Below are 20,959 nucleotides of genomic sequence, written 5' to 3' on the forward strand. Positions count from 1 at the left end.
ATTGGTAAGTTCGCTCTGCTAGGACATCAGCCCCTAGAGGGGCCGAGGTCTTGTTTATTTTAAAATGCGTCTTAGAAATTGAGGGCTTCCAGGCACCATCTTTGCTAAACACCAGACGGCCAAAGATGAATGAGAAATGGTCCCTACGCTCGAGGAGCTAGGACCCAGCAGGGGAAAGGAATATGGCCTGAGGGCCTGTCCAGTGGGGCGGGTTCCTCGTATACCACGGGAGCCTAAGGGGCCTGAGACCACAATAAACCAACAGAAGAAAGCTCGTTTTGTTCCTGTGGGAATGTTCAGGAGACATGGGTCTGAGGGTGGAAGATGGGCTCAGAGCTGTGGGCTATGACGTCTTTCAGGACAGACCATCAACTTGCTTTGGAATTCAGCTTGGGAAACAGGAAGCTGACAATGCCTGGCTTCAGAGGAAGTTGGTGGGGGTGATCCGCACCCCCCACCACAGCTGGTGCCAGACATGAAGCTCTTAGGACGGAAAGGGAGCATCTCAGTCAGGGCCTGGGTGTGGCAAACAGGCAAACAAGATGACAGCCTGGTTACGAAATAGCTGGTTACCTTGCCGACACGCTTGCCCTCCACCGCCAGCACCTTCATCTTGGAGAAGTAGTGGTAAAATGCCACCACGTAGGTAATAATGGATTTCTCATCAGGATTTTCTGTGAAGACATCTGCAAAGGGAAAGGGTGTGCTCTCAGGACCAAACTAGAAGTCAGAAATGAAGTGCTCAGAGGATTTATCTCCTGTTCCTCTGCACGAAGTTCAACTATAGGCACCAAGTGACAACCAGGGGGGCAAGAATGGAAAAGTAACGAATGGGTCTGCAATTTCAGCGAGAGGACGAAATCCATATTAGGACACAAACTATGAAAGAAGAAAAGAGAAAGATCCCAAGACTATGATGGGCTCCCAATTGGGCCAGGTGAAGCGTCGGGAACCAACCTGGACCTGAAGAGCAGGCCTGGGGCGGAGCCCTGGCCCGTCCACCATCCCCTCGCTGTGCCCACGGCTTGCCTTGCACCTGGCCTAGACTCCTCCAGGTGCCCTGGCAGTCTGGCACTCCCTCTAGCACAGTGAGCGCCATCTCCCACCGTTACAGCAAAGGAATGGGTGCCAGCTCACCTTCAGGGTCGAGGAGCGGGATGATGCCCAGCTGACGCTCAGCCACGTTGAATGCGTGCTCCAGGTTGTGTCGGGCATTGGAGTCCTTCAGCTTATCAAAGTCAATCAGGTCAGGCCTGGGGATGAAGCCAGACTGTTAGACAGGTGTGGCCACAGCACCCCCACCAACAGGGCAGCCCTAGCATGAAGCAAAGACACTGGGCAGATGCAGGTGGCTCAGTGGGAGAAGTAGAAGGAGGAGATGGGAGCAGAGAAGGGGGAAGCTGTGAGCCCCAGCATGTTGGGAGGGGACAGTGGGCATGACTAGAAGCTTGAACAGTAACCTCCAGGTTGAGCGCAACACGTCCAAATACCCCCACGGGTTCTGCCTCATTCCCACAGCGCCCCTTCCTTCTTACCGGTGTTTGTGTATCAGGGCATTAAAGGCGAGGCCATCCTTCCAGCTGGAGGTGAAGTTGGTGACATTGACTTGGGGGTAGCTGCAGCCAAGAGAAACATTAAGACCTATAAAATCAATTCTTTTGGGATCCCAAGCAAGTGTACGAACTGAGGGGCCAATACACCAGGAGAGGTATGGACCCATCCCTTCTCGAGCCACTTCAACATGAGGGCAACAGTTAAGCCACATAAAGGGGCTCCCCCATAGGGTGGGCCCAAGAGACTCACACCCAACAGACCCTACATCTGACCCAGGCAACTCTGGAAAGGAATCTTGTATTCCAGGCCTCAAAGAATCAGGTCAGGATAGACTTTGCATCAGTTACGTGGAAGCTGCTACAGTTCTGGGTGATGATGTCTATGTCCCTTAGGGACGACAGTGCTTGCGGGGAGCAAGGGAGGAGGGACGTGGTAGCGGCTGGTTCCCAGAGCATACTCTGCCGTCTTCATCTGACACCATAACAGCAACGCATCCTTGGCCGAGCGCGTCTCATGACCTTCCTGAGTTTGGACAACGATGTCCTGAATCTGGGGGTGCGGGAACAAGAGAGAGAGGAATTAGATTTACATCTGGCTCCGTGCCTTCCTGCTCTCCCTGGAAGGCTCCCTGCTTTCCGCCTCCAGAGCCATCCATCTGCATCACCAGCTCTGCAGCAAGACCACACCCTGAGGCCCTGGGTCCCAGTGGCCTCTTTCCCTGCCTTGGTCAGCTGCAACAGCACAAGGACGGCTTCCTCTGTCAGAGAAGACAGCTCTCCCTTGACAACTCTAACAGGATGCTGAGACCAAACGACAAGACACCCTGATTCCTCCTTGGGAAGTACAATGCCCCGCAAGGCCGTGAACAACACGGAAGTTGGAAGGTACTGTATTTTGATTAGTAGCACCTCCTGCCTTTCCATTCTTCTCAATTCTGCTGTTATTACTGTTTAATCGTACGCACCCACGGAGAGTGAGACTGGACACCCAAGACCACTTGGATGAGATCTACAGTCCGCGAATTGTGTGCTCTCTTCTTCCTTCCTGCTCTTCCCCCCTCCCACTAGGTTCTTTCTGTCCCCAAACCAGCAGGTGGAAGGCCCTGCTCTCCTTCCCTCGCACTTTCTAATTTCCTTACCAACAATCTGGACCTTGAATTTCAGGGTGGGAAGAGAAAAGTTTCTGACTGAAAAACATAAAAGCAGATCATCTGTACTGTTTTTGCAATTTCTGAATCAAGCTATTTGAAAAACTGAAAAGTTACACATGTGAGGGGAAGTGGATAAAAAGCCGCTCTTCCAGCCAGATCTCAGCCCAGCTACCAATTTCTATCCTCTCCCTCAAAAGACTACATTACTGACTGAATGGCTCGCCCTGAGCTTCAGCGATTTGCGATGCAGAAGACGGTCACTCCCTCCTACAAGCATCATCCCACAGGACAGGTTTCTAGCCTCCTAGAACGTGCACAAATGCTCACACTCAATTCAGCAGTTTGTAAGATTCCTGAGCCCTGTCCGGCCCAGAGAGTCTCCCTCCACCCACCCTGCCTCCCCACCCCCGGAACCCACCTGGAAGCGTAGGATGATGGTCCAGATGAGGCCCAGGACCAGGCGGTGGTTGCCATCCACGATGTCGTGGGAGCCCATGTTCTCCAGGTGCACGCGCTGCTCCCTGAGGAACTGCAGGGCCTTGTCCACATTCTCCAGGCAGTGGATGCGCATCTTCCCCTTGGTGGGCTTTGGCTGAGGGACAGCATTGGCCCCCGTGGGCATGGAGGAACCTCACAGTCACCCAAGAGGCGGCTGCAGCCTGGACATAGCTCTTGTCATCTGCCTCCACCCTCAACCCTCCTGGCCAAACTCCAACTCCCATGCTCACTTCTTGACACTTTCCAACCCCATCCTTTCAGCAAAGTTCAGAGGTTCTCTCTCTTGAGCACCTGGAGCTCTACAACCAGGGTGCATCGGTACCGTTCCCAGGTCTGAGCAAAGCCTCCTGAGTGGGTGATAGATGGCATTCAGACACAAGGACACAACAGATGGTTAACTGAGCACTATGTGCCAGGCACAGTTCTAAGACTAGTTACTGCTGGTTGGTGACAACAGTGGCTTTTAATTTGGTGACTGATAATGAGTTCATCATCCCATTATCCTTTCTTCCCACCCATGAATGGCCCCAGCCAAAACTCAAGGGAACCACCATTGATGAGTAACCATATCATCTGAATGGCTGCAGTGGTCACTCTCTCTAGTGGGCTTTCAATGCAAGGTAAGAGAGAGAACTTCAGCCTGGAGTTGAAAAGGCAAGAAAGGAATGTGCGACCTTTTCATTCAAACCCTGAGGATCTTAGAGTACTTCATCAGGTACAGCTATCTTTCCCTCCACTTTACACGTGGGGGAAATGAGGCAAAGATAGGCCTGATAGGCCCAAGGTCACAGTGGAAGTAACTGAGCAAAACATGAACCTTAATCTGGTTCTCCCTCAGGGGCAACATTACTGCCAGGCAGGTTACAACCGAGGGGCCCATAATAAATTTCCACATGTAACACTGATAGAACACACAGGAAAATATCTTCCATGCTTTCCTCTTGGTTCCAAGAAGGATGCAAATTTCTCCAGCTAGGTAATGGAATCCAACTTAGCCTGTATGAGGAGGCTAAGGGTGGGCCCACTGAAGGCCAGGCACAGACGCCCAGACCCCAAGTGGAGCAAGTTAGGAGCTCTGTATGGCTTTTGGGAGAAACATGAAGGGGTGGGAGTGGCCAGGAGGAGGCAAGAAATTCTGAGAAGAGGTCAAACAACTCAGTCAGCCACTTGGACACCTCACATCAGTACGTATTGAAACCTCCCAAAAGAAGAGGGAGAAACCTTGGAAGTCTATGAGAACTGGAGATACTCCCAGACCATGTCTTTCCTAAAGAGAAGACATAGCATCAGCCACAGGGCCTCAGGAAAGGAGCCACGGCATAGGAAGGGACTTTACCAGCGTCTCTCCAGAGAGCACCTCCAGCAGCCTGATGAGCATCCGCCCATCCCGCAGGTCCTTGTAGAGGTCGGTGATGCGGCAGGGCACACGACTCAGGTGCGAGTTCACCCATTTCGTGAAGGTCTTCTTCTGAACAACTTCCCGCTCATCTGGGTGGGGAAGAGAGTCCTGGGTTAGGTGCCCGAGGTCTGCAAGGTCAATGTGCAATAATGTGGGGCCAGAAGGTTTTACCTTAATCCCAGGTCCCCCAATCCACGGCAGAGGAGGTTGAGGGATCTATTCTACCCGCTTCCTGGGAGCATATGTGATCAGCGTGTTGCCTTTTGGCAACATGGGTCCATGTGCCATGACTGGGGCAATAAAGAGGTAACTTTCGCCACCACATTCTATGCACAGTATCAAGACACCCCTAATTCAGCCACCTGTTTCCCTGTGCCCGTCAGAACGCTCTGTACCACTGTGCCAGTGAACTCAGATTCCAATGCCAGGTTTACCCATCCACCCAATATTCCCTCTGCCCAGAATGGTTTCTCTTGGCCCCTCCACCCCACCCTACTCCCTACACCTAACTCCTCATCATCCTTTAGGAGTCAGTGTAAACAGTGCTTCTCCAGAAAGCTTTTCCTGACCTCTAGCCTGGGTCAGGTCTCCCCCGTGTGCCCAGACCCCTCCATTTGCATTTCTCATTTATATCTCTCTTCATATTCGTATTAGTTGGAAGTCTGCCTCTCCTGCAAGTCTGGAGGCTCCTTGAGCCCAGGGAAGTCTGTCTGTCTTGTTCACTCTATATCCCCAAGGCCTGGAGCCTGGCACACAGTAGGTGCTCCAGAGCTGGAGTGTAGCTGACTGTATAGACATTTATTTGGCTCCTATTGATGGCAGGCCTGTGCTAGCCTGATGCTACATGAACTAAGATAAACTGCTTGCCCTCAAAGAGCCCCTGGTAGGTAGAGGAGATGATGAGCAAGGAAATAGTGAGACTACATGAAATGTATGGTCCACATGGGGTCAGGGACCCTGGAGGCTTGGCTGGGGTCTGTCCATGGATTATGCTATCTTTTTCACCCCCAGGATGGCAGGCAGGTTCTCCATCTTCAGACCTGAGAAGCTGACATGACACTCCCCCACCCCAAATCAGCATCAGCCCAAACCAGGCTTCTGGCCTATGTCGTACAGTTCAGACAGGGTACCTCTTTGCACTTCTGTGCAAATAAATGCCGTAACATGTCTAGTTAGGGCTGGGAGGTTTGGACAAGATGCTGGGGATAGGACAGAAGGCTGAGACAGCAGAAAGAAAGAGGGAAGGGTGAAAGATAAAGAGAGAGAAGAATGCCAGAAAAGATGGAGATGAAGGGTGAGAACAGAGGAGGAGGAGCGACCCTCTCCCTGCTGGGTTTAGTGAACCGTCTATGGCAACCGGCTTCTTGGCACTTTGGTTGAAGATTCCAGGCAGAAGTTGACCCGGCAGTGTGGCTGGGCCTCGGGCCACCGAGGATCCCTGGGGAGTGAGCGTGGGGGTTTGTGGGGGCCAGGGCAGACTCAGAGTGGCCCAGCCAGGAGGGACTGTCAGTGCCGTGGGAGCGGGTTAAATGTGTGCTCAGCTGAGCCCAAACCATGGAAGGGTTGGCTTCTTAAATTATTAAATATCTGATTTAACAACAACAAAAAGAGTTGCCCAGCCAGCATGGCCTCAAGGGTATAATGCTGGCGGTTCCTGAGGCTCACAGCATCAAATTCTTTCCTACTGTGTGGCTATTTTAGTGTTAGGAACTCAGAGCCTTTATTCACTTATTTATTCATTCAGCAAATGTTTACTGTACAACCATCAGGTGCCAGGTTCTGGGCGGAGGTGGGAATTCAAGGACAGGATAGACAGTCCTCTCCTCAGCAGACATACTCTATGATAAATACGAGGAGTGCTGGCATCACATATAAAGAATTCTATGACAGCCATCTAAACATGACTTCCAAGAAGAGGAAAAATACTACTGCTGACCATACAAATCTTAAATAAATACAAAATTGAGAAGGCATTCATTCATTCTGGGCCTCTGGGCAAAGTGTCAGGGGAAAGCCCCCTTACTCTTTTGTTGGCAGCAAATGAAACCACTTTCCCGATTCCAAGGACCGCTTTAGCCAAGTGTAACTGAAGTGTTAATGATATACCAGACGGAAAGCCATCACACCTATTCTGGGGCATGTTTAGATTCCACAGTGCCAGGCACAGTGCACAGTGCTTTCCCAGAAACCAGGTCTGTTCTTAAAGAGGCTCGCCCTTCCAAGGCGTGGTAGAGCTTTGACAAAAGGGCTGAAATTTTGAGCCCCTTTAGAGGTAAGTGTCTCAAAAAACTACAGTCCTTTCTTCCTTTCTCCTTTTCCTATCTTTAAGAATCTAAAAATTTCAGGACTTGGGTGCTGAGACCCATTTATTTGTGCTTGGCAAAGGGTAAGGAGGTGCTTCCAGCTGGGGACGTGGAATTTCATTCTAGCCTGCTGGGCTGGCACGTGTACTGGTGCAGATGCCAACCACCCTTAGATCTCCCCAGTTTTCAACACACGAATGCCGCCTCCTAGACCTCAAAATGTTGGAGCTGCAGGTTTAGAGCTTAGGCGGGCGGCCTCCCGGCTGCCTGTTATGTGAAGGCTGGGGTGAAACTGCCCAGAATCCCCAGCACCCTGAAACACCCTGCAGTGTTAAGACATGGGGAAGATTCGGAGAGGCTAATGATGATCCTAAGGACAGAAAAGGCCCAGGGGTGGAGATTAATTTCCATTAGCTTGTTGGCTCTGGCTGCTCCACATCAGCATGCTCAGCACATTCATTCCGAGCACGGCCCAGGGGCCCATCAGGAGTCTTCCAAGAGCAGGAGAGGCCGGTGGCCCAGAGCCAGCTGGGCTGGGAATCCTGGTGGTGTGGATAGGCCGAGGAGGTGGCTGTGCATTGGGCCGGCTGTCCCCAGGTGACTCGGGCCATCCTGCAGGCACCCCCTGTGGAAAAGAGGCCTCAGCAAGGCCCTACCAGAGGCTGGGCCTCATTTCCAGGGCCCTAACCCTGCCAGCACGGAAAGGAGGCAAGTCCACCAGCAGGGCCTGACTCAAGGCCACCAGAACCTTAGAAAACACTCATGCCTCTGCCCCATCAAGCCATTCCTGTCTGCTCCTCTCCCCCTCCTCCCCAGGCTGTGGACACCCTCACTCCTCCCTACACGTTAGGGCCTCCCCCAGAAAACTCACCTTCCTCTCTGACCAGAACTACCGGCTAGAACTACTGTCTGGGTGGCTGGGTGACCTTTCTTTTACCACCCCTTCAAAGGTTTAGTTTGCGGTCAAATAAACCCACAACACCAAAACTCTCAAATATTTATCCACTAATCAGTGAGTTCATACATGGAAAGTGCTTAAAACAGCACCTGGCACACAGAAACCTGGCCGTAAACATTACTATCACTGTTGTCGTCACTACTACCACCATCACGATGTGCAGGGCCCCGTCCCAGACGCTGGTAGGAAGCACACGGCAGGCTCATATTCCCCAGGGGCCTCACAGTCTAGCTGAGGAAACAAGACACAAACCCACAAGCAGTTAACTCTGCAGCCACACAAGAGATAAAGGGCAGTTCATTTTAATAATACAAAAATTGTCACAAGATAACACTGGATTAATTACCAGGTAAATGGCACATAAAATAAATGGTCAGGAGTAAGAGGAGAGAGGTCATTTCTAGGTGGAGCAGTCAAGGAGGGCTTGTGAAGAAAACCACTTTGGTTTGCAGAGGAGGAGGGGACAGGAGACAGAAGGCACCCAAGCAGAGAGGCATGAAGGACGGAGCTTGTTTAGGGGCTGCTGTGCAGCTATAGGTGAGAAGAAAATGTGTGGAAAAGAGGTTTTAAACCAGATGTGAAAGCCTTGAATGAAAGTCTAAAAAGTTTCGATTTAATCCTAGAGGCAAAAATAACTACTGACGGTGTGGCAGGATCATTTCCTGAAATATTAACTTGTAAGGCCCCCAATGATAATAAAAAGACCAAGTGTTTCACCTTAAATTTAAAAAGTAGTGTGCAAAATTTATATAAAGACAACCTTAAAAGGCTCCCAAGACACACAAAAGATTTGAACAAATGGAAAGGCACTCCCAGTTCTCAAATAGGAAAACAATATCATAAAGATGCCAGTTTTATCTCTTCTCAGCCTTTTGGCTAACATCAAGTGTAGCATCTGTTCTTATCAGTTTAATAAAGATGTCAGTGTACCCTAAATTAATCTATACATTTAATATTATTTTAAATTACATAATTTAATTATATAATTGCATATTATATATAATAAATATATAATTAATTGGGGGGAACTCGACAAACGATTAAAAAATCTGTTGGAAAAATAAAAAAAAATAGCTAGGAAAATTCCAAAAAAGAAGAGTAATAAAGGGTGACCAACCTTCCCAGGTGTTTTTCTCTATGATAAAGCACAGTATCAAGTTATAATAATGAAACCGTGTGGTACATGCACATTAAGAGACAGACACATCAATGGAACAGAAATAGTCCCCAGCACATACAGGCACTTAATATTTGATAAAGGTGGAACTTCAAATACGAAGGGGAAAAATGGATTATTGGGTAAAGGGTGTTGACAAAACTAGATGGCCATCCACGAAAAATTAAATTCATATCTCATACTCCAGGATAAATTTCATTTGGGTCAAAAATTGAAATCTAAAAAATTAAGCCATAAAAATACCAAAAGCAATCATGGCAAAATGTTTTTCATAATGTCAGTGTAGGGAAGGGCCTTCTAAATCTGACACAAAATCCAAAAGCCATAAAATAAAAGATTGAAAGTCCAATTACATTAAAAAAAAATTGGAGTGGGATAAAATACCATAAGCAAAGTCAAACAAATGAGGAAAAATATTTGTAACTCACATCATAAAGGGCAAATTTACCTAGTATGTAAAAAACATCTACAATTAATAAGGAAAAAGACCAACAATCCAGCAACATGGACACAGGACTGTGAACAGAGTTAACAAGAAAAAGTGATAAAAGTCTCTTAGATGGGTAGAAAGTTGTCCAAGCTATTCATAATAGGAGTACAAATTAAAAGCACAGACACACACCCCCAATCTAATACATGGTCCTTAATTAGTATGAACTAATCATAAAAGATAATTTTGAGACACCTTGCAAAATTTGAATAGTAAGTGGGTATTAGATTATATTAGGGAATTATTGTTAATTTTATTAGGTGAAATAATGGTATTACAGTTAGGTGGGAGATGTCCTTGTTTTTCAGAGATACGTACTAAAGTATTAGGGGTAAAATGTCATGATGATCTTCAATTTACTTTAAAAATACTTCAAACCCCAAATGGACAAGCAAATATGGCAAAATAATAAGTTGTTAAATCTAGGTGATGATCCATATACTTTTATCTCTACTTTTTTGTAGGTTTGAAATTTTTCATGCTAAAAGTCAAAAAGTAAAATGAAAGTACACCAAGATACTGTGTTTCACTTATCAGATGGGCAAAGATTGAAAGGTCTGATAAAATACCGTGTTTGGCAAGGATGTAGGGAAAAAAGCATTCCTATGTTGCTGGAGAGGGTATAAAAGGCAATTTGGCAAGACTGATCAGAATTACAAATGCACATACTTTTGGACCCAGTAATTCCACTTCTAGGAATTTATCCTACAGATAAACCTATACATTTAGGAAGTTATCTATGTACAAGGTTATTCATTGTATTTTTTGAAATAGCAAAAGATTGGAAACAACCTAAATGTCCACCAATAGAGGACTGTTTAAATTAAAATTGTATGTCCGTACAGTGGACTACTATATATCTGTAAAAAGAATGAGGAGACTGTTTATGTATTAACATAAACAATCTTCAAGATATACTGGGACCATATCTACGGAATATACATGTTCAATACAGCTGGAAACAAGCACAGTATAGAACAATGTATGATAACGAAAAGAGCTGGGAATACCATACAGACCATTTGCTAATATATGCATAAAATATTCCCGGAAAGATACACTGGAAACTGATAACACTGGCTATGGGGAAAGAACCGGGTGTCTGGGGGATCGAGGTGGGAGTAAATTTATTATTTGCCCTTTTATATCTTTTGAGTTTTGCCTGCTGGGTGCATATATTACTTATGCAGTACAGAAACAAGTGAGTGTTTCTTTTCCTAAAGAAAAATTAAACTGTTTTTCTCTCCCCCTCTCTCCAAGATATCCCAGTTCCTTTGTGTGCCCTGCCTCAGGGACTTTTCATCAGACTAAAATCACAAGCAGGTTAACCACTGAGCCACAAGAGAGTAGAAGGCAGGGAGGGAGAAGGTTTACGAGGCACGGAGCGCTCCCTTCACCACCACCCCCCGCCACCTCCTGGGGACAGAGCCCGGGAGTGAGGTCCGTGGGTCCTGAGGGAGCGAGGGCCACTCTGCCTCCCTGACTCTGCACAGCTACTCTGAGCTCCTGCCCTCTGAATATCCCCTACAAGAGTTTCAAAGCACAGAGCCTCCCCTCAGGGTCAAGGCTCTTTCCCTTCTCCAGGCTGCCTCTTGGCTCTTCCTTCACCTTCCCTCCTCCCTTCTTGGCAACCACACACCTGCCACTGGCCCCGCCCACTCTGGTACCTGCTTCACCTCCTGACATCATGGGCTTCTGGAAAGTTTGTCATCAAAAGTCCCCAGTGGGGCTGTTTTAAAAATAAGAGCCTGTTGGGGCCAGCCGGTGGCACAGTGGTTAAGTTTGTGAGCTCTGCAGCCCAGGGTTCGTGGGTTCAGACCCCGGGGGTAGACCTACACATCACTCATCAAGCTATGCTGTGGTGGCGTCCCACATATAAAAAGGAAGAGTGGCAGAGATGTTAGCTCAGTGACAATGTTTCTCAAGCAAAAAGAGGACGATTGACAACAGATGTTAGCTCAGGGCCAATCTTCCTCAACAACAACAAAAAAATCACAGGCATAATATGACCCTAGTTTTGTAGACCTATATCCATAGAAAAAAGCTAAAGCTGTGTGTTGTTATAGCTGGGTGGTAAGACTGTGGGTGACGTTTTTTTTTCTTTTTGCTTACGTTTTCTAAAATTTCTGCAGTGAACATATATTACTTTTATAATGAGAAACAACAGATGTCATGAAGAAAAATAGGATATAAAGCTCATAAACCCTGAGGAATAAATGACTGATGAAAATTTAAAAAGGTATCCTTATAGAGGAAGCCTGCATTTTTATCAGCACGTAGCCTTAAGCTATGGGTAAAGCGAGGTGGTCAGAAGACAAGTGAGAGAAATGGTACCATGGGAGGCCCATGGACCACTACTAGCCTGAGCCTGAAAACAATCATTTAATGTTGACCCTTTTCAAAGTTTACAACTTGGGATTTCTCTCCTCTTCATGCCAGAAAGCCAAGTGCTTAGGGAACCCAAGTGAGCAATACCTAACTTCCATGAACTTGTGACAAACCTCGATGATACAGATGCGAATCAATTATAAAGCCTAGCACAGAGGCAGACCCTCAGGGACACATCATAAATGACATTTGTGGCACAAATTCTACTCTTCTGGTTTAACTTTGGGGAGAAATTTTTCTTTCAACCAACCAACTTTCATCACAATGGTACTATGAACTTCTAAAACATGGTTCCCCTGCCCTTAAGGATTTAAAATCTAGCTGGGTTGATTCTCAGAGAGAACTTCAGGACGCTTACTGCATACCTGCAAACACAAGAATAGAGCATCTAAGACTGACTGTAAAAGTGATTAGAGTTGAACGCTAAATGCTGGTTAACTAGACTGGAGTACATTAATACAAAGGAATTAATACAAAGATTGTACAACCATTAAAATAATAATCTGCATAGTTACTGACATGAAAAGATATTCATAATATATCCTAAGAGAAAAAGGTTCTAAGAGTATAATACTACAGATGACATTTCAAAATTTACACGTATACATACACAGTCATATATTTATAGGCATTAAAATATCTCTATGGGACATTAAGAATGTCTTTACTTTTCTCTTCTCTGCTTTTCTAATCTTATTAGCACTATATATTTTTGTGTAATAAAAATGTTTACAAGATATAAAAGTAATCATCCTACTATCTTTTAAATAAAACAGGGTCTTTATATATTACAGGGAAAGAAAACAAATTATCATAGACCAGTATAAATCAAAAAAAATTTTTTTGAAGAAGGCTAGTTTTGACCTGAGGTTTGAAGATGATAATAGTTTTAGGATAGCAGAGAAGGAAGGGGGGTCTTGTTCAAAGCCCCTGAAGTGGAAACTGGCAAATGCATGTGTGTGTGTGCATGTGTGTACAGTGTGCGTGTTTGGGGCTGAAGGTGAGGAGCAGTTAACTTACCCGGAGCAAAGAAGGTGAAAGACAGTGTAGGGAATTTGAACTTGATAATCTAGGTAAAGAAGCACCTGGAGGTTCTTAAGTAAAGCAATACCTCATTAAAAATTTGTCAGAGGACAATGATTCTAACTGCCCTGTGTAAATGGGATTGGACAGGTGAGAGGGCGGAGCAGGGAAACCAGCTCTGAGGTGGCTGCAGAAGTCTCTGCTTAGGTGACATTGCCCCACTGACATGTGAACTATGGAAATAAAATGACAGGATCTGATCTGGACAACACCACAGAACAAGAATCAGCTGGCCCTGGCAGGTGACAGTATTTAGAGGCTATAAGACAGAAGTAAAAATGAATTCAGGGTTTTGATCAAAGGGGCTCAAGAGGCTGGCAGCGGAAGGAAATATGGGAAGGGGCTTCTGAGGTGGGGCACAAAGGAGGCGAGAATGCAGGCATGGAGGACATTCAAGAGGGCCTGGGAGCTGTAGCCCAAACAGCACCAGGATGATTTGAAAACCCTGGGATTCTGGTCCTGTCCTGACACTTCCTGCTGTGTACTTCCCCCGTCTATACAGGCAGATGGTAATAGCTATCCTCTGCGTACTTCAGAGTGGTTGAAGCGCCAACAAGATCACCTGGGTAAAAAGCACCCAGAGCACGTGGCAGCTATACAAACACGGAGCACTGTTATCATGCATGCAGGTGGTCTGCACGGAGAGATCACACAGGCTGAGCACATGAGCCAGAGGTCAAGATGGTCCCGCACTCAGCCTCGGCCTAGACTTTAATGAACAAAGAGAATTTCTGGAGAATCCACTGATTTGCCAAAAAGGATCAATTCCCTTTCACAAGCCGAGAAGCAAAGCTCCACGGTTCTGGGTAAAGTGGTACAGGGTCAGCACTGCTCCACAGCTGGCTTCTTCCCAGGCTGCCAGAGCTGGAAGGGCCTCGCGCATCATTTGGGTCAAGCCCCTCATTTTACAGATGAGGAAACTGAGGACCTGAGGAGCAGAAAAGTGCTTTGGCCAAGGTCACCTACCTAGGGGAAGCCGGTGATAGCAGCAGGAGGACAGAAGAATGGTATCACCGGGATGGACCGCTTTCTCCCCAGCTATGGCCACCAAACTGGCTTGCACTGCCACCTTCTCCTTCCTGGACTCTGCACAGCCTCCCCACAACCTGTTCTCCCCACTGAGGTCAGAGTGACCTTTAAAAACCTGAACGGGGGCGGCCCGGTGGCGCAAGTGATTAAGTGCGTGCGCTCCGTTGCAGCGGCCCAGGGTTCGCCGGTTCGGATCCCTGGGCGCACACCGATGCACCGCTTGTCAAGCCATGCTGTGGCGGTGTCCCATATAAAGTGGAGGAAGATGGGCATGGATATTAGCCCAGGGCCAGTCTTCCTCAGCAAAAACAGGAGGATTGGCAACAGATGTTAGCTCAGGGCCGATCTTCCTCACACACACACAAAAAAACCCAAACGTAACCATGTCATTTCCCTGTGAAAAGCACTTTGAGGAGTTGGAAGTGACTCCATCCCTCTGGCCCTCTACTGAAGACTACAGCTCCTTTCCTGAGAGCTCACAGCTCTCCCTGCTAAAGCTTCCCACCCTTTGACCCTTCAACCCTGCCACTCCTTTGCAAATAATCCCCTCATTAAACTCCTCAGCCATCCCTTTTGAGTTTCCTGCTGCTTCCTGCCAGGACCCTGAAGATGACCTCTGTGAAGTGGCTCCTGCCTGCCCCTCCACATCCACCCACCATTCCCCTCATGCTCTCACTCAGACAAGCCCCTACTCACCCTTGGATGAGTTGTAAGCTGCAGGTTATGTTATAAGCTCTTCTCGTTCTCAGTAAATCTTCATAGTATTTACCATAGTTTGTCATTATGCACATGTCTGTGTGTACATAGGCACACGTGATTATTCGATCTGCTTCCCTCTCACTAGACTGTAAAACGAGATCCCCTGGTTGATCTAGTTTCTCCCAGAGACTCGGCTGCTACCAGCCTCCCTGTCATTCTCTCTCAGTGACATGATAAAAAGAGAACATGAACAATTGCTACAGATGCTCTGAAAACAACACCCTAGGCACCTCTTCAGCCAAGCAGCATCCAGTGGAGGGTGGGGGAGTGGGTGCTGGCTGCTCCCAGGAGCCAGAAGCACAGTCAAGGCCTGGTGTCAGAGCCTGCCCTTGGGAATAAAGCTGACAGCCCACAGGAATGTCCCAAAGATCTCCATCTTTGAGGTTATTAACGTGGCTCACTCAGACTGCACCGCATGGGGAGGGAAGAAAGTCTTATTATTAACCTCGGTGTATTAATATTTGATAAAGCATCTTCACAATAATAGATAGCAGTCACCCAGAGAAGGGGAACAGCCTTGGTTCTGCGAAGTGTTCTCAAGGAGGAAGACAAGCCTTTATCAAGAGGGGAGAGGGGACAATGGGAGAAGGTGTTATGTCCTGGTCAGGAGAAACTGCCCTGGACCACACAGTGCAGGTGGCACGCTGGCCTCTCTTGCAGGTCTGTGTGCACAGGTAACTGGAAGGGTTGTCTGCGCCGTGGCCTGTCTGGGGGAGGGGTGAAACTCAAAATGGCTTATATCCAAGAGAAAGCTGCTGAGCCAATTATTTTTTTTCTTCTGACAGTACATTAAAATGATTACTGATGATTACAGATATTTTCATGAATAGTATATTTTCCCAATATACAGTCCCTAAATAGAACTCCAATTCAGGTTTTGAAAACATTTTCAAAACCTCTCATTAATGATACCATCGTTGTTCTCACAGGTAGCTTAAGAAGACATTCGGACCATTAACACCGATGCCTTGGTCTCCAGCAGCTGCATCTGAATTTGTCGACTTACCAGGCTGCCAAGAAGCTGCTGACCCCATCCCACCCTCGTGGTGGAATCCTGCCCTTCTCAGGCAACTGGGACACCTGGGCTCAGCGTCAGCCTGGTGCAGGTGTGGAAGGAGGCCCAGGGAGAGGCCAAGCAGCACCTCTGCCACCAAAGTCAGGAGGGAGCCCGTGTGACCCTCTCTGGGGAGTTCCCGGGGAGCCAAGGTAGGTGGGCAGGGAGCAGCAGGGTCTGAAGGCCACCGTCCTAAGGTTCTGATGGAATACCTGCCCGTCACAGAACTTAACCTTGGGGCCTGGGCACAGAGGGTCTGGAAGATGTTCAAGGTTCCAAGTGGTAGCAACTATGTGCTCCAGAGCACAGGGACGCAGCCTGCAGCGCACCTCCTGCTCTGTTGTGTCCTCCGAATTGTCCTCACCCAACCTTGCCTCTCAGCCTCGTCTCATCTCTAGTAAGAAGGCTACAAAGAGAGAACGCAGAAAGGCAGCGTGGCTCTAGGTTGAAACATTGCTTGGATTCCGATTTAAAGGCAGAACCAGAGTGGGCCACACAACTCTGTGCACTTTGTTTTAAAAATGCAGCTCTGTGTAGTCTATCCCTTAGCAATTCTTCAACAGGCCAAAGAAGGTAAAGGACATGTCGGTCCCTCTCCTTCTCACAGGCCTTCTCAGGAGGCCCTGGGCTGCTCTCTGCACTGCAACCTTCCAGATGCCTCTGTGCACCAAGGAGTTGGAAATCACGCAGCGGGCGGCACTCGGGAAGCAGGGATGCCAAGCTGTGTGCGTGTGTGAGGCAGGGGCAGGAAGGAGGCTAATGCACAGGCTTTTTCTTTTCAGGGTATCTTTCCTTTGCATTCCTCCTCCCCCTCCTCTCCAGCTGGGCCACATCTGCCCTGAGGCAGTATCCTCACCCCATCACTGGGGTCCACAACCTGGTGCCAGGAGGCACGCAGGCAGGGAGAGGCCTCCTCCGGGAGGAGGGGAAAGAGCACAGAGGGCGGGCATTCCGGCGGGTCAATTCCCTGCAGCCTGCAGTGCTTCATCCCTCATCCAGACAGCCACAAATGCTTACCGAATGGCTCCCAGTATGAAAAGGGGACAGACAGGCAATGGGGTGTGAGAGACAATGAGGTGGCTCCAGGAGACACTGGGAGCCTTGCTACTGAAACACGAAGGTTGGAACCTCTTGAAGGGATAAGAACTTGGCCTTTCAGCTGCTCCCCTTCCTCTAATCCTTCAAAGCAGATCCAAAAAGTAGGAAGGTGCCAGAGGCAGTCATCAAAGCAGAGAACGAACTCCCCCCTGTTCAGGAAGAAGCCTCGGGCTTCTTAACCTCATGAAGTGTGGCCAGCTTTAGAGGCTGACATTGAGGGCTAACATCTGCCCAGGGACCTACTGGGCAAATATTCCTGCTGGGCCCCCAGTCCTCCCCGTGGCATTGCCAAAGTCAAATCCATCCCCTTCCAGGAGCCTTCTGCAGCATTCTCTTACCCACCTCCCCCTTCACTTTAGTCAGGCTGATCTGCAGTTTCAAATCCGAAGTCATTCATTCTGGAGAGAGGTCACGTATTTGTATACCAACGTGGCAGTTTCCACGCAGAATAACCAGATGGCTTGTTTATTTCAGCCCAGGGAGGAAGAGCTGGAATATTGAAAGGCAGAAGAGGGAATATTTCCTTTGGAGCTGAGAGGAAGTTGACTTAAGAGGCAGAAAAGATGGAGTCCAGCTAACCAAATGCAAGTCTTCTAACCACGGGTCACTAAGTAAAAAAGGATCCAGAGGAGCTGCCATACCAGGAAGAGACCCAACAAGGCTTCACTGTCCTTTGGTTTCCTGGGCCTCCCAGGTCACCAAGCTGGATGGCAGAGACACAGCTGGGATCCCGGCTCGGATGGCCTTAAGGAGAAAGCACCCCCTACAGGGCATAGGGCTTCATCCCCATGGGCATTAGGTCTCTGAGACCAAGCCAAGAGCTCCAAGCACAAGCATTAGCCTAATTTCCCTGGTTCCTGGCTCTTTCTTCCAACCCAGGCCTTCTAAGACAAAGGAGAGTGGGGTTAAGAAGGAAGAAACAGGCCCTAGAACAGGCCAAGGTCACTGGGACAGTGCCTGAGCTCATGATCTTGAATGTCTGAAGTCGGGAGAAGAGAAAGGACAGAAAGATATTATTATTACTAAGAAAATTTCTTACAAAAACTAACATTTATCCAGCACTTTATTATTAATAAAAAGCTTTCATAAACTTTATCTTACTTGATCTTCACAATAACCTTGGGAAAGTACTACTGTCCTCATTTTATAAAATAGGAAATTGATTGGACCATCCTCCACAGAAGCAGTATTCAAGGTGGCACCAGGACTTGATTCCGGGTCTTGTGACATTTTCCTCCTCACTCCAGGACCTTCAATTTCAGAAAGAAAATGCCAGGCCAATCTCTCCAACCTTGCCTCACATATCTACAATGAAGATCACCACCATCTTGTACGAAACAGGACTGAATGCCTTCCTTGCTTGAATACTCTTAGGAGTGGGGGTGGCCGTGGAGCACGCTGAAATGATCAGGCCCAAAGGTAGCTTCTGCTTCCTAAGTGTCTTTGGAAAGGCTGACCCTGCCTAGACTGCCAAGGCAGCCCCAGAGACAGTACTGAAGAGAAAAATATCAGGAAGTTAAACTGGGGAAGACTGGTGCTCCCTTTCTCCTCTCTGCCTACCCACCAGAATGGGTCCACCCGCCACTCTACTTTGGATGTTCTCAAAGCTTTAGCTTCTCTCACAGGTCACTCAGAGTAGAGGAAAGTCAGTCAACTGCTTAGGTTTTTGTTTGTTTTTAAAAATCCTGAATGGACTCCAAACTTCCACGCTTACTGGTTAGCCAGATGTTCTGAATCATTAAGATCTGGGCATGCAACTCCACACTCGGTGGTTCCCCTCTTCCTGGACGCTTTCAGGTTCTTTGGTAGATAAGAGGCACACTCTTAGTGAGGAACAGGCAAGGCTGGCGAAGGCTCTGTCCTGATCGACCCAATCAACCCATTTCCACCAGCTTCCAGGCTGCTCATCAGATCTGACCACCATACATATAGGCCAACTGGACAAACTCTTGGCCCACTGGCCTGTCAGAATCACACGTGCCCTTCCAGCCTCAGCCCAGGGCCTCCTCCTCCACAAGCGAGTCCCTGATTCTCCCTGCATCTCCTTCTTTGCTCTCTCATCACTATTTAATTATGTGCCTTTCCTACAGTTCTTCTCTAGTTCTACTCATGCTAATTAATTATGAACATCATTCATTTTCCCTAATAGATCATAAACTCCTTAGAGACAGATATTAGGTTGAATTCATCTCTGCAGTTCCCCCTTCACTTTCATGTGTGGCTAGGCATTTAGCTTTACACATAGTAGGGGTACAACAGATAATTGTTAGAATGGAAATTACCTTGGTTTCTTAAAAAAGAGGGTATCTGTGAAACAAATCAAAGGATCCCTGCATAAAAGACAGTCCCACTTCTCAAACTGTCCTTTGGCAAACCTCATGGAGTATGGTACCCTTCTCCCTCTAGCTGTATCACCAGGGTCACCCTGGCCAGATCCAGCCGGCACGAAAGAGAAAGAAGGTAAAACCAGACTGGCAAAGACAAAGGGTTCCGAGTTTGGCTATTTAAAGAGATTAAAATTACATAAGCAGAAGCAAGGGGTTGGTGCTATTACACGTCCCAAAGGAAAACCAAGGAAAGATTTGCAGGGTGGGGGGGGGGGGGGTGAGGAGGAGATGAAGGAAGAAGAAAGGGAGTTTCCTGCAAAGAACAAGGACACAAAGGGTGATGGCTGAGGCCTGAGTGGATTCCCCCCTCAACAGGGGAATGAGACACCCCATTCCTTTTACAGGGATGGGAAGCCCAGACACTCCTGAGGTGCAAGATCATTGTAATCTCAGAGGGACCTAGAGCCCTGCATGCCACAAACTGGAGACCAAGTCATCTGGGAGCAGAGTGGAGGGAGGGAAGTGGAAGAGTATGACCATGAACTTCAGACAGGGCCGTGAGTGATGGGGGCGGTGGCAGAAGCACTCCAGAAAGTGCTCATGGGAAAGGCTGCACCCTTCTTACAAGGCAGAACATGAGAACAATCAATGATGGGGGACAAGTCTGATTTGGGCCGATCACTGGTAGAGCAGGTGGAGGAATCCACCTACCCCCACACCACCCATATAACCCCAACTTCCCTTATTGGCCAAGGACTTAGGGTCAGAATATAGCTACCCTGGGCCAGGCTCCAAGGAGGCATGGTCACAGGGATTGGTGGGGAAAAAAAATCCCAAGAATCAGATCTCAGCCAGCAGGAGGAGGAGAAGCCATATCCACTGGAGATTTAAGATCCACCCCCCCGCCTCACACACACTCACACACACACACACACACACACAGAAATCTATTATGAATTTTTTAAGTAAAAATCTAATTCCAGTTTAAGGATAAGAGGTTTAGTCCAGAAAATCCTCCTTTTTGAGGTGGTTTGGGGAGGATGTTATCTGTTCTCAATTTCCTATCAAATCACTCTTTCCTTTCGGGACCACAAAGAGGATGATAATCCAGGACGAGGCAGGAGATCAAGGTGCATAATGAGGCCCCACGCACCTCTGCCCAGCATCCAGCCCCTCAGACACTCCTTTACCCAGACTTTCTCTTACTTCTGACGTTGGCCACAGGTCATTCAGGACAGAGGCAGAGGGCAGGGCCCACCTGGCACCACCTCCTGCCTGGGAGGAAGTGGGGGACACGTGATAGCAGAGGCTACCTGAGCCTGTGCTCCCTTCCCAGGGGCCCAGCCTGAGCCACGCAGCCAAATCTCCATCACCGCCTTGCCAGGGCTCAAGCCAACGCACACAGAGGATTCACCACCGGCAGGGAGGGGAGTGAATCTCAGGATTATGAGAACGGCTCCCCTAACCCCCACAACCCCAAACGGTACCTGCCAAGGCCTTGATCCGGGATCTCTCAAAGAGCCTGGCTGAGCTGTTGTCATTATCCAGCTCATCGTCCAGGGCATCCCAGCGGGCATTGATCCGGCTGTACGGTGGCTGGTTGCCCACGTTTTCAAACTCCGTAGCCGATGTCATGTCAGCAGGCTCTCAGCAGCTACGCCTGCCTCAGTCTTCATGGAACGGTCCCTAGGG

The 20,959-nt window shown here is 48.2% G+C and overlaps 1 protein-coding gene and 1 pseudogene across 2 annotated transcripts in view; one reads left to right on the forward strand and one right to left on the reverse strand.

The window, feature by feature from the left end:
* SPTB (spectrin beta, erythrocytic) overlaps window positions 1–20,959 on the reverse strand; it is a 109,024-nt gene that overhangs the window by 41,691 nt on the left and 46,374 nt on the right. For both annotated transcript variants that reach the window (XM_058567109.1, XM_058567108.1), the window contains exons 2-8: window positions 20,755–20,953; window positions 4,539–4,690; window positions 3,123–3,296; window positions 2,012–2,103; window positions 1,536–1,616; window positions 1,138–1,253; window positions 574–686 (exon numbers count right to left, since the gene is read on the reverse strand). In XM_058567109.1, coding sequence (XP_058423092.1) covers window positions 574–686; window positions 1,138–1,253; window positions 1,536–1,616; window positions 2,012–2,103; window positions 3,123–3,296; window positions 4,539–4,690; window positions 20,755–20,902 — 876 coding nt within the window. In that variant the 5' untranslated portion in view covers window positions 20,903–20,953. The remainder of the gene's footprint in view (window positions 1–573; window positions 687–1,137; window positions 1,254–1,535; window positions 1,617–2,011; window positions 2,104–3,122; window positions 3,297–4,538; window positions 4,691–20,754; window positions 20,954–20,959) is intronic.
* LOC131421314 (U2 spliceosomal RNA) lies at window positions 8,719–8,831 on the forward strand (annotated as a pseudogene).

The sequence above is a fragment of the Diceros bicornis genome, chromosome 24 (assembly GCF_020826845.1).
Source record: "Diceros bicornis minor isolate mBicDic1 chromosome 24, mDicBic1.mat.cur, whole genome shotgun sequence".
Classification (NCBI taxonomy): Eukaryota; Metazoa; Chordata; class Mammalia; order Perissodactyla; family Rhinocerotidae; genus Diceros; species Diceros bicornis.